The 14,699-nt window shown below is 40.6% G+C and overlaps 1 protein-coding gene across 1 annotated transcript in view; it reads right to left on the bottom strand.

Annotated features, from left to right (window-relative positions):
* LOC141332847 (peroxisomal succinyl-coenzyme A thioesterase-like) overlaps positions 1 to 14,699 on the bottom strand; it is a 65,739-nt gene that overhangs the window by 40,179 nt on the left and 10,861 nt on the right. Inside the window, exons 6-9 of the mRNA XM_073837806.1 lie at positions 13,774 to 13,893; positions 13,589 to 13,671; positions 13,246 to 13,336; positions 13,078 to 13,158 (exon numbers count right to left, since the gene is read on the bottom strand). Of these exons, the coding sequence (XP_073693907.1) occupies positions 13,078 to 13,158; positions 13,246 to 13,336; positions 13,589 to 13,671; positions 13,774 to 13,893 (375 nt within the window). The remainder of the gene's footprint in view (positions 1 to 13,077; positions 13,159 to 13,245; positions 13,337 to 13,588; positions 13,672 to 13,773; positions 13,894 to 14,699) is intronic.

Consider the following 14,699-nt stretch of genomic DNA (forward strand, 5'->3'; position numbering starts at 1 on the left):
AAACAAAGACATAAATTAGACAAATAACAACAGCAAGACATTTTTTAAATACTGAAAAAAATGTCAGGGCATGTCAAAACTTCCTCAAGGCCCCAAAACCCTTTCAGAGCTCAGAGGGTTAAAGGACCTGTCCCCTAAAAATGGTTTATTTTTAGACACAGGGTCAGAATGAATGTTCATTTTTACATACACACACACTGCAGTCATAAAAATACAGTTATTTCATAGGTAAGGCAGTGTATTGTAAGACCACCATGACATATTTCATTATTTGTCGCATAAAAACCCTTATAATTCTTAACATATGAAATCATTATTATTGTGACTTAAGTCATTATGACAGACAACTCATAGTTTAGAAAATATTGATTTAACAAATTAAAAACATATTTTATAAATGAAAAACCTAAAACAAATGGTTTTTGTTTTCTGTGCAATTAATCCATAATCAAATGCAATGAATAGATAACCAAATTCATATGCAGTTATTTTTTATTATCGGTTTTAACAATTAAGCCATACATAGATTACATATTTGGTGATATGGAAACAGTAGCCTAAACACGGCATCAATGCATCATTAAAAAAACAACTTAGAGATTGAAAACTGTTACATTTAAATGGTTGACTCTTCAAATTAAGTGACTTATGCTGAAAGGTGCTGCCACAGAAATGCTAATATCTTCTTCCATGCATTCTCTTGTGCATATGCGTGTGGTTGAGTCTTTCCACCCCATAGCACGACACCTGCAGCAATAATTAACAACACATATTCACATGCAAAACACAAATAAAGTCTAAACATAAAAGTAGAATTGACATTGTGTAGGCTTATAACAACAGTCAGTAGATCAACAGTAGATCATGCATTCATACTTTTCTTCTTTGTCCACGGTTGGTAAAAATTAGTTGCACGGAAGTGAGGTGAGTACGGAGGTTCAATAAGATGACCTGCATCAGCATATGTCAGGTTTTGCAACAAGCCCAGATTTCCTGCTTTCTCCATCATCCTCTCCATCTGGATTTAAAAGGTCAAGTCAATATTCACTTGCATTCTCAGACTTCCACGTCTTTTATTTAATTAAATTTTATGGGTTTTATTATTTATTTATTTTTTGAATCTCTCAACATTTTACAGCAGTAGCCAGGCGGTGAAGACAAGAAAAAAAAAAATTACAGTGTCTACCTGTGACGTCATTTGCAATCGACACAAATTTTGACTTAGTACTACAGGGTCTTGTAAGTCATCTGTAGGAGAAAAGACAAGACCCGCAAATTCATCTTTGTCCATTAAGCTACGTGCAATTTAAAGCATTGCATTCTGGGTTCATTGTATGGTGGCATTTTAGTGCTACATTAAAAAAGATAAGATTACGAGATCAAAGTCGTAATATTTTGAGAATGAAGTCGAAATTACGAGAATAAGGTAAAAATCCTATGAGAATAAAGTTGAAATAGAATCAAGTCTAATTTATTTGTTTATTCTCGTAATAGCCCCTCCTTAAAAAGTCTGGTCTAGACCCAGCAGACCTAAATAATTTTCGGCCAATATCTAAGCTACCATTCTTATCTAAAATTCTAGAGAAGATTGTTCTTGGCCAGCTAAATTCCTTTTTAACAAAAAATGAAGTCCTTGATACATTTCAATCTGGTTTCAGAACACGCCATAGCACTGAATCAGCGCTTCTTAAAGTATCGAATGATCTTTTGTTAAAGGAGAACTCCGGTGTGATATTGACCTAAAGTGGTTTGAATCATTATACCGAGTGTAAACGTACCTTGCATATCTCATCTGGGTTCTGCATTCCGAAATCTGGGGTCAGTTAGCCGATGCTGACAGCAGGTTGTCAATGAGAGTCAATGGGGCATCGAAGAAGCCATGTAAATAAATCACTGTTTTACGCCATTTAGGAGGCACAAAGTAGCTCCACACTTCATTGGTAGACTTCCAAGGGCCCTGACATTTAAAACGAGACATTGAGAACCCAGAAAAAGCACCGGTAGTTTATTTACAAGAAGCTTTATACAGACAGTACCTGCAATGAATTTCCCGGCCGCCGCCATTTTGAATGTAGTCACGTTAAGTCGAGTGTCGAGCAGGATCGGAAGGAAACTACAACCTGATAAGTCACGTGAGTCCTCGCGTTTGTTTTGGACTGGAGTGAAGACAGTTGGCAATTGCAAGGATGTCAGACGATGAAACTACTGAGTTTTATGAAGATGAGGATGAAGCATTTGAGTTTGATGGGCGTCCTTATTTATTTGAGCCTGAATATACGGAGGAAGAGCTCCGTGAACGCCGTGAAAGGAGAGAGATTGAGAGACAGCGTGCGGAGGAAGCAGCTGCAGGCAGAGCCACAACACAGCCTCGTATCACGGGGAAATGGTGGTGTTTCTGCCGGTGCTGTGAGATAATGCCTACTGACATGGAGTGTTTTTGTTGCAAAGAGTGGGAAGTTTTGCACCATCGCACTCAAGATGCACGCTGCGTGACATTAGCGCAAGGCTTTTCTTCCCTTCTGGACTTGTGGGTATTGGAAGCCTTTTTCCATGTCCCAAAAATAAACTGGACACGAAGACCCACGCCGGAGGGACCAGATGGACATTTATCTACTGAGTAAGTACTCTGCACACGTGGGTTTTATTGCTTTTGATCAATCCAATAGTTACTATATTTGTAGTTTAAATTGGCGGCTAAGTTACTTGATTATGATAATGACATATATTATATAACAATGAAAATGACCGAAGTGTATTCACCTTTTCTTGCCTCTCCCTCCCCTACTTTCCCCTACCCCTAGACAGTGCAGACTTGTGGCCTACCGGGTTTTCCTCGAGTGGGTGCTTCAAGGAGAGAAACTAGGACAAGGGGAAAGAAAAGTTCTGCCAAGCTGTGTGGTTACAGCAATAAGAAATAAATACCCCTCTACCAGTGGAGTATACCATGGATTCCAGGAGGCAGAAGATGCTTCCAGGATCATCTAGTTACCAATTACTGAAATTTGTTACTTTGTTGATATTATTTGTATTGCAATGTGAAAGGGTAATATAAATATTGTTAATATTTATTTGAAATAACAACAATATAAAGTCAACACATTTTGCTTGTTTTTATTTCAAACTACAATAGTTATTGATATTTACAGACAAACAACAAAGACATAGACCACACATAGAACATGAAGTAAACACAAAAGGAAAAACAAACTGTGTACATTATTAATAAAAATATACAAAGAAAAATATATACGAAAAAGAACAAAAGAAATGTCACAAAAGTTGCTTGAAGCGCGACAGCCTTTGGGCCACCAACTCAGACGGGTCTGGCCTCGGCACTGGTGCGATATTTTGCAGCAACCTTCTTGGGCGAGGTGAAGGACGGGGCCAAGGTTCCAGGCTTTTCTCCTCCCTCATTTTCAAGACGTCCTCCATCAAGTCTTTTCGAAATTCCTCAGAGGTGGGCTCATACACCGGCTTAGCCACCCACTGCTGTGTTGTCTGTGTTGTTTGTGTCTGGAGATCTAATGGCGCTCCCCAGTGGGCGACGTTGCGGAGTGCTCCGAGTCAAGTTACTCTTATATTTTCTATTTTTAATAAATCTTCTGTGTCAAGTCAAGACACATACAGCTAAAGTTTTCTATGATCGGGCGACCTTATTAAAACTGAAAGAGAGCAGTAATTTTGGACTTTTCGATTTAATCTCGCTGGAACCCTACCCGGAGCTAATATGCTACGCTAATCAAACACTAGGCCAGCCCGAGGCAGGGGACTCTCCCGAGAACAACAAGCCGAAGCGGAGACGCGGTAGGCGGGGAGGAGCTAACCGAAGGCTCCGGCGCTTGGCTAGAAATGGAAGGCTAACCCTCCCGATCATATTGTTTGCAAACGTTCAGTCTCTGGATAATAAGATGGACGAGCTCCACGCTCGGATTTCCATGCAGAAGGAATTTCAGGAGTGCTCCATACTGTGTTTTTGTGAAACCTGGCTGGGGGAGAGGACACCCGATGCGGTATTAACACCAGACGGCTACACGGTCTTCCGAGCGGACCGAAGCGCTGAGGACAGCGGTAAGACTCGTGGCGGAGGAACGGCTGCCCTAGTCAAGAAATCGTGGTGTACTGACTGTAAGATCACGTCAAAATCCTGTTCTGAAAATGTGGAGTTCCTAACCCTGAAGCTAAGGCCATTTTATTTGCCCAGAGAATTGCAGTGTATCATTGTGAGTGTCGTGTATATCCCCCCCTCCGCTAAGGAGGAGGCTGCACTGAAGGAGCTACATGATATGATCAGTGAACACGAAAATAAATACCCAAATGCTGCTGTAATTATTCTAGGAGATTTCAATCATTGTAATCTCCGAAAAAACATGCCTAAACTGCATCAGTTTGTTACCTTCCCCACTAGAGGAAATAAAATACTGGACCAATGTTACAGCAACATCAAAAACGCTTTTTCAGCTGAACCACAATCTCATTTTGGAAAGTCTGATCACCTGGTAATCCGGTTAAAACCTACCTACAACAAAAGGCTTCAGACAAATCCAGTTACAGTCAGGACCATTAACACCTGGACTGATGGCGCAAAAGCCAGCCTGGAGGGCTGCTTTGAGGCTACAGACTGGAACATTTTCAAAGAGGCCACCAATGACATCCATGAATACACAGAGACAGTGAGTGGCTACATTAGTTGGTGTATGTCCATATGTGCCCCTCCAAAGACTGTGCGTAGGTTCCCCAACCAAAAACCCTGGTTTAACAGGGATATTAAACAGAAGATCAGAGAGAGGAGGGAGGCCTTCAAAGCAGGAGATCATATGGAATATAAGAGAGCCCGTTATGAGCTGCAGAAGACCATCAAAGTAGCAAAAAGGGCCCACTCACAAAAACTTGAAGGTTATTACCTCAACCAAAACACGCGCAGCATGTGGCAGGGAATTCAAGCAATCACTAATTATAGAGGAACCACGACAGCCACTGACCCCCGAAACACCACCCTCCTAGACTGCCTTAACACCTTCTATGCCAGGTTTGACAGGCTGAATACAGCAAACACACCCTCAAAGACCCCCTGCCACCCCACGGACACTGCCTTCCAGGTGACACACACACAGGTCCTAAAAGCACTGAAGAAGGTGAACCCCTACAAAGCTGCGGGACCTGATGGAATCCCCCCCAGAGTCTTAAAGGCCTGTGGGGAACAACTAGCTGGTGTGTATACTGACATTTTTAATATGTCACTATCCCAGGCAATAGTCCCTCGTATTTTTAAATACTCCACCATCATACCAGTCCTCAAAAAATCGGACACATCTGCCCTGAATGACTTCAGGCCAGTGGCACTCACACCAGTAGTCATGAAGTGTTTAGAAAAACTGGTTCTTACACACATTAACCACATGGTCCCGGACACTATAGACCCCCTTCAGTTTGCATATCGTACCAACCGTTCAGTGGATGATGCAACAGCAATAGCCCTGCACCATACTTTGCAACACCTGGAAAGTAGCAGAACGTATGTCAGGATGCTTTTCCTAGACTACAGTTCTGCTTTTAACACCATACGCCCGGGCAAGCTGATCAAGAAGCTGACAGACCTCGGCATTACGACTCCCACCTGCAATTGGATTCTGGACTTTCTAACAGACAGACCACAAGTGGTGAGAATGGGAGGACTTGTGTCTGATGAGCTCACAATCAGCACAGGATCACCACAAGGCTGCTGCCTCAGCCCCAAACTCTTTACCCTGTACACTTATGACTGTGTCTCCACCCAGGATAACTCCATCGTCATCAAATATGCTGACGACACCACCATCCTAGGGCTCATCACGGGGGGGGGGACGAGTCTGGGTACAGGACTCTGGTAAACAATGTTCTTGTCTATGGAGAGGAAAATGACCTTATCCTCAACACAGACAAGACCAAAGAAATAATACTGGACTTCAGGAAGAACCCTCCTCTCCTGCAGCCTCTTATCATCAAAGGGACTGAGGTTGAGAGGGTCGATAGCCACAGATTCCTGGGACTGCGGATCTCATCAGATCTGAGCTGGATTCTCAACACCACAGCCACTGTGAAAAAAGCCCAGAAAAGGCTCTATTTCATTCGGCTGCTCAGGAAAGCTGGTCTGAGCCATCGTCCTCTCACCCAAGCCTACAGAGGACTGATAGAAAGCATCCTCACTGCAGGCATTACAGTCTGGTATGGAAATACAACACAGGCAGAGAGAAAGGCACTGCAAAGAGTCGTAAAGACTGCAGAGAGGATTCTAGGGACAAAACTTCCTTCCATGGATTCTCTGTACACACAGCGTTGTCGGAAAAGAGCAGAGGGTATTATCAAGGACTCACTCCATCCAGCTCACTCTCTGTTCAGACACAAAAACTGTAAGTACAACCTGAGACACAAAAGAGCGGATAGCATCATCACACGCAGAAAGAGGTTCTTCAATAGTTTTTTCCCTGCCACAGTCAGACTCTTGGCTGAACAAAAATATTAAACATTTAAAACAATACCACACTTGTGAAACATAAGAAAATGTGCAATAATATTCTCTCTATGTGCAATAATACTCCTAATTATGTGCAATATTGTTTAAACATGACTCGGAGAGCTCTGCATTAGAATTCCAATGTACACGGAACTGGCGGTTTTATGTGTAAATGGCAAATAAAAAATCTTGAATCTTGAAAATCTTGTTTTTATTTCAAACTACAATAGTTATTGATATTTACAGACAAATAACAAAGACATAGACCACACATAGAACATGAAGTAAACACAAAAGGAAAAACAAACTGTGTACATTATTAATAAAAATATACAAAGAAAAATATATACGAAAAAGAACAAAAGAAATGTCACAAAAGTTGCTTGAAGCGCGACAGCCTTTGGGCCACCAACTCAGACGGGTCTGGCCTCGGCACTGGTGCGATATTTTGCAGCAACCTTCTTGGGCGAGGTGAAGGACGAGGCCAAGGTTCCAGGCTTTTCTCCTCCCTCATTTTCAAGACGTCCTCCATCAAGTCTTTTCGAAATTCCTCAGAGGTGGGCTCATACACCGGCTTAGCCACCCACTGCTGTGTTGTCTTTGTGTACACGTACTTGTACTGCGGCTTTCCTATCCCACAGACAAAAGTAAAAATAAGTTGTTGATTATGTAGGCTACTATAACTATGTTTAGCTATGTGTGTCATGGTAAAATAAGTCCGAAATCAAGTTCGTTATTCTACTAATTACTGTACTGTTCAGAACACACAAAAATTTGAGGCAAAGCCGTTTCCTTACCATCAAGTGTTTTTTGTTTCCTTCCAATATTCATATTGTGATCTATGATGGCCAACTCTGTGCGAGCTCTCATCAAGTCGTAAGCAAAGTGAAGTCGCTTTGGCGCATACTTCAGGGTTACAAATGACAACAGTGTGACTAGATAATAAACAGCTGTTCGCATCCTCTTTAAATAAAACGATAATGCAATTATAAGAAACTAATTTCAATGATTTGATGCATACCAGTGTGCTTGAACAGAGCCATCTGTCTCAGGTCACGCAGGAGAGTTTTTTCCTCAACTAACTCTTTCAGAGCACGGAAAGCTGGGGAGTCATGTTCCAGCCACCTTTTTTTCTCTTGATCCTCCTCTGAGAGAGGTGGATGAGCACATTGGTACTCCCGCCCATTCTCTTCCCATCTGTGGATGCCACGAATATGGTGAAGTATAGATGTCCACCGTCGCACACACTCCTGAAAAATGACATAAAACACAACCCTTAGAAATCATGGAGAACATACTTATGTGAAAGTCCACGTGTTAACCATGTCTTGGGCCATTCATTTTTAAACTGTAAATATTATTCCTAATGTAGGTCATAAAATAATGAATCATAACTTCAAGGTTACCTGTTCATCACCATGACTGGAACTGCATGACCAGTATAAGTGATTGCTGATAGACCTCAGCCATGGTCGAAGCTCTCTGCAATTTTTTTTGTTAGACACAGACACCAGTTTCTTCTTGAGACCTATGGAGAGTCCAAAAACAACATAACAACATGAGGTTCCATTTCACCAGCAACTACCAGTCACACACGTGTGAATATGTAGATATCTTGTAAATATGATGCATACTCTTGTTCACATGCCATGGATCATATTCGTGACGAATGTTGCCATAGCCTTCCCTCATTAGTTTCCTTATTGATGGCGATCTGTCGGTCACAATCACCCCAATGTCCAGCCCGAGATCGAGGAGGTGATTTAGGCCTCTCTGAAAGCCCATTGCCTCCATTGCCACAGAACTCGATGCTTCTGTAACCTAGTAACATAGTAAGAATACCAGTTTGTTATTTCACAGGGCATGTGCATGTGCATAGTCCCAGCTCATTGTCTTGAAGGCAACAGTACATCATAGACAGTGCATCACCACACATTTCCAGTTTTTGTCCTGCAGCAGAAAGTTGAGAAATCCTCTCCAGAATTTTTTGTTGCTGTCCCTTGTATGCATGATTTGTCACAGGGATGAGGTATTTGGATTGAATGGCATAAAACTGAGATTTGCTAGGTAGCTGCAGGTTGATTAGCTTTGCCCATTCTTTGATGTCCGAGTAGGTGGCTCCGGTGAAAAATGTTGCAGCACATGACAAGAGGTTGTTGCAGCCCATTTTCCTTTGGTCGGTGCATGATGCCCATTCCCCGGTGTGTCCCTTCAAACACGTCCAGTGTATTATGATCTGGCTGGCATGTGTGGCTACTCGTTTCTCCTCGATGGCCAAACCACACTGAGAGCATATTCTAAAAAGCTCCATTAGCTTGGCCTCATCGACTATCCACTTTCTTCCTGCCCATCCATTTGTGCTGCCAGAGCTGGACACAGAGCCAGAGCTTGGGCTGGATGAGGTGGTGTCACTCAGGGGCACAAAACTGAGGTCTTTACGGTCCAAATCCATTTCCCCAAAGCTAATGCTCATATCTCGCACAGATGTGTCTAAAGCACCTGCAGCACCTTCCTCTACATCTTCCTGTTGATCAAAAGCCAGATGAATAATTTCGGTGTTGGAAAGGATTACACATTTACTTGTGAATGGAGCATCAGTTTAGCACATTATCACCAAAACCATATTTGAAATTAAAAATTCAACTCACTGATTGTGTCACACCACTGGCTTCCCTCGAGGGACTCGACAATGAGGGGGGTGTTTCAGTCCTTACCTTCAAATTGATAAAAAAAATAATAATACACATAGATACTTCAATGGTGACCAAGGTGTTACAGACATTACAGTGAATTGTGAACACCGGCTGACTGTCAACACTATATGTGACTTACCTGTGGGTATTGCCATGACGCAGGTCGTGCAGTGTATTGTCCAGATGATGATGGCCTAGTTCGTTGCCTTACTGATGGCTGTTTGGGGCTTGAAATTGTAAAACTGAGGCCAGTGGACCAAACAGACCTACTATGTTTGTGGGGTTTTTTAGGCGTGGACTGGGGGACAGCAGCCATTTCAGAGGGATACACTGCTGGGTTCTCAGAGGCACTGGCCTAAGAAAATACACACACAATCTATTTATTCATTAGTTTAGGACATAGATCAATAAATAAATAAATAAAAACTCAGATGCACACAGTAGCACATCTGTTCTGCAAACGATACAAAGTGGCCACCCCTCTGTCCATTGACTACCTACCTACTCTAACTACCTGGAAAGTTCTTACACTTCAAACTGTGAGAAATGTAGCTACTTCAACCCCACCCCCCTCAAATATTTTAGACCATTAGGACTAACAATGCAACTGAATGCAGCATAGCAAACCCATCCCCCAAACACCTTTGCAAACCCCAATCATGGTCAGTCAGGTTAGCTTACACGGCACGTTCTATATTGTACTTATCAAAAATATCAGAACAAGCCCCACCTCATCCGTCCCTCTCCAGCAACTTTTCCCCCATGTCTGAATAGTAAATATAGCATAATCTGTCTCATTTCTCTTTTCTGAATACAAAGCTATGTGAATTGTTAGCAAACACAATGTCCATTGCTGCACAGGAATTATAAATGATAACATGGTTCACACAAGTTACAGTCTAATAACCAAATAAATTCATACCTCCGGTGAACGTTGTGTCGCTTTCGGGATGGCACTTTTCTTCAGACGCATTTGTTGTCGAGGCTTAGAGTCACTTATAATGAAGTCGTCTGGATCAAAATGTGTACTACATACACGGTAATCCTTCTGTTTTAGTATGTGGATAGGTGTCTCGACATCGACTTGCAAAACAACAAGCCACTGCTTGCAAGTTGACTCGTGTAGAGGTAGCCTGTGAAAACTTAACGGAACATAGCTTTTCATCACATTGCCGCAACCTGGAAAAGCACAAACGCGAACCATTCTGTCTTCTCTAACTTTTCTCTTCACCTTCATAATGCCAGCTGAATTTGCAGTCAGTATAGGCTATGCCCGGCTACTCCTTCATGTCTTCACGTGACTTATCAGGTTGTAGTTTCCTTCCGATCCTGCTCGACACTCGACTTAACGTGACTACATTCAAAATGGCGGCGGCCGGGAAATTCATTGCAGGTACTGTCTGTATAAAGCTTCTTGTAAATAAACTACCGGTGCTTTTTTTGGGTTCTCAATGTCTCGTTTTAAATGTCAGGGCCCTTGGAAGTCTACCAATGAAGTGTGGAGCTACTTTGTGCCTCCTAAATGGCGTAAAACAGTGATTTATTTACATGGCTTCTCCGATGCCCCATTGACTCTCATTGACAACCTGCTGTCAGCATCGGCTAACTGACCCCAGATTTCGGAATGCAGGACACAAACCCAGATGAGATATGCAAGGTACGTTTACACTCGGTATAATGATTCAAACCACTTTAGGTCAATATCACACCGGAGTTCTCCTTTAAGTGTTGATGCTGGTAGCAATGCTGCTTTGGTTCTGTTAGATCTTAGCTCAGCATTTGATACAATCGATCACACTATTCTGATTGAACGTTTAAAATATTATGTGGGCATCCAAGGAACTGCTCTAAGTTGGTTTACCTCCTATCTTCAAAATGGAACTTTTTCTGTTAAAATTGGAAATTTTTCATCAAAAATAGCGTCTATTTCATGTGGGGACCCTCAAGGCTCCATTTTAGGACCAGTACTATTCTCATTATATATGCTCCCTCTTAGCTCCATATTTAAGAAATACAATATCTCATACCATTTTTATGCAGACGACACTCAGATGTATTTGCCCATAAAGTCAGGAGATGATACATGTGTTAAATCACTCATTGAATGTTTAAACGATATTAAATGCTGGATGAATACAAACTTTCTTCAGTTAAATGAAAAAAAGACAGAAATAATTTTATTTGGCCCGATTAACTATGCAAAAAAGATAGCAACAAGTCTGGGTCCGTTGTCATCCAATTTGCATACCCACGTTAAAAATTTGGGTTTTATTTTTGACACAGAGTTAAAATTTGAGAGACAAATTAAGTCAGTTGTAAAGAGTAGCTTTTTTCAACTGCGAAATATTGCTAAACTCAAATCTGTCTTATCTTTCAGTGATCTGGAGAAAGTAATTCATGTTTTTATATCCTCACGCCTTGATTATTGCAATGCTTTATACCTGGGTTTAAGTCAGTCTTCACTGTCACATCTCCAGCGGGTACAAAATGCTGCAGCAAGGCTGCTGACGAACACAAGAAAGAGGGATCATATATCCCCCATTCTGGCCTCTCTACACTGGCTACCTGTTCACTGCAGAATAAAATATAAGGTGCTTTTGTATACTTTTAAGGCCTTTCATGGACTGGCACCAAAATATATTTCTGAACTTATAAATTTTCATCATCCACAGAGATCTTTAAGATCTCAAGACCAGCTGCTCCTTGAAATTCCTCGGTCACGTCTAAAAACCAAAGGAGATCGTGCCTTCTCCGTGGCTGCTCCAAAGTTGTAGAATGCATTACCAGCATCTGTCAGACTGTCTACCTCTGTTAGCATGTTTAAAATCCGTCTTAAGACTTATCTGTTTGACAAGGCTTTTACGGCTGAGTAAGGACTATTGATTAGAATTAGATGCGTTTAGTTTGGATCTACTTCTATCTGCTTTTCTATATTTTTATTTTGTCGAATTTTGTATTATATTCTGTTTTATCTTATTTTATTGTGCTTAATCTGTGTTTCTATATTATTATTATTATCTATATCTGTGTTTTTATTGTGTTTATAGTGTTGTACAGCACTTTGGTACACGCTGTGTTTTTTAAGGTGCTTAACAAATAAATTTTGATTTGATTTGATTTTAATATTTCGACTTCATTCTCAAAATATTACGACTTTAATCTTGTAAATAAATTTCTTTTAACATGGCACTAAAACATTGTCGTACGTCTGCTTGTCTGTACGGAGTTGGTCTTTTTAATATCACTTAATGCATTTCTTAATGCGCGTTCATATCTGCTGGTCTGTATATAGTTTGTGTCAACAATAAGATTTATCCTGAATTTAGTCATCTTAGTCTGTTATGCCACATTAAGCATTTTGCTGTATTGGAGGAAAAGTAAGTTTGCACATTGTGTTCATGGCCATATACTTGCCTTGAAGTACATAAAATAATAAACTATGTCAAATTTGATATTTTATTGGCACTCAATGTATCTTGATATATTAAGCCATATTAAGTCTTTATGGTTTTCTACAGGAGGAAAATGCCACAGATTTGCGGGTCTTGTCTTTTTCTTCTACAGATGACTTGTTATAGTACTAAATTAGTTCTAATCATTTAACCACCACAGCTTTTTGTATCCATAGGCACAAAGCATGATTCATAACGACTCCAAGTGACACCGCAGATATTATGATTAAAAATGATGAGGCTATACATTTTTTCCCACTTTGATTAACTTACTCTGATGAAGTGTTCACTACAAAACTAGTAATGTATGCAAGCAGTAAATAGGGTAAAGTTTGATTTTATGCAGACATTAATAAGCTTTTGAAGTTTGCTGTGTTTAAGTCACAGTAGACAGTAATGTTTTGCAATAAGCTTACTGAAAACTGAAAAAAATATAACTCACATCTTTAGCCGATTCCACTGCAGGACATATCTGATCATCATCACCATTCAGCAACAGAAGTGGACACTTTATTCTACCAACCTGTGTGATTTTAAAGAAATTGGCATTACAGGGAAATACAGGATTAAAAATAGATCAAAACAAGCCAAAACTTTAATATTAACTCACATCAACTTTGAAACTTTGATGGGAAACTGATAAAATGAGATCTCTGTAGATAACCTGGTTGTCCTCATTCAAACGTAGCTTATCTGCATGTCTGGAATTAATATTTGTAACAGGTTTATTTGTACAGTGAGAGACAAAATAACAACAACAAAAAAATCCAGAAAAACGCATTTCAAAAAAGTCATCAATTGATTTGCATTCTATTGAGTGAAATAAGTATTTGACCCCTTCACAAAACATGACTTAGTACTTGGTGGCAAAACCCCTGTTGCCAATCACAGAAGTCAGACGTTTCTTGTAGTTGGCGACCAGGTTTTCTGTTCTCATGGTTTCTATGTCTTACTTTTGCATCTTCTTGAAGAATTCAGAGAAGGATTTATCAAAAGGCATCAGATGACTTCCACTAATGCATACACAACACTGGGGCTACACAATAAAAAAGACACACCAAAATCTTAAATGTAATGTCTGCATTTAAAATTTCGTATCCATTTAAAATGTAGATTCATGGGTTTAGTCTAAGTAAACCTTAATGACTTTGGAGTAGGCCACCATACTGAGTGTAACGATACCTCCCAAGCTTAGCCCAAGCACAGCCAAATGATCCTTCTGCACCATTGGATGATACTTCAGGATCTGGTATGCTTTCTACAGGAAACATGTATACATCAACATTAAGACAATATGTAAAGGTTATACAGTGATCTCACAGCACAACCCAAGGTCCAGGTTGGCATACAATCATACCAAATAGATTCTGTGTTTTGAGTGAAGGGAACAATGTCTCTCTCTCTCTCTCTCTCTCTCTCTCTCTCTCTCTCTCTCTCTCTCTCTCTCTCTCTCTCTCTCTCTCTCTGAGGATTGTGGGTAGCGGCGAGAGTGTTTGCATCAGAGCACGTTGTTTTTTCGGCGTTCCCTGTTTGTGTGTTTTATTAATTTCTCCTTAATTGTAAACTGTTTTTTAGGTAAAATTTTCAAATTAACTTCAGAGCACTGACTACGGTCAGCGCAATTTGCGCGCAGGTATGGCGTTAGGCAGTAATTTTTCACGTTTGACCCTCGACCATGGTTGCAAGTGTATATCGGATGATTCCATGTCAATTGAAGACGTACTGATAGCGATCAGCGAACAGGTCGGTGGTTTAAATATTAAATCTGCCTCAAGGATGAACAGAGCACTTGTTATATTTCTTAAAGAAGTTTCAATGGTTGATGAACTGTTAGAGAAAGGACTTGTTGTGAATGATACATTTTTACCGGTATTGCCTTTGTCAAATCCTTCTAAGAAAGTTGTGCTTTCAAATGTACCACCGTTCATAAAAGAAGGAACTTTGAAAGAAATTATTGAACGGTACGGAAAATTAACTGCTCCGATTAAGATGATTCCGTTGGGTCTTAAAAATCCAAACTTTAAGCATGTCATGTCTTTCTGACGTTTTACGTATATGATACCC

The sequence above is a fragment of the Garra rufa genome, chromosome 4 (assembly GCF_049309525.1).
Source record: "Garra rufa chromosome 4, GarRuf1.0, whole genome shotgun sequence".
In the NCBI taxonomy this organism is placed as follows: Eukaryota; Metazoa; Chordata; class Actinopteri; order Cypriniformes; family Cyprinidae; genus Garra; species Garra rufa.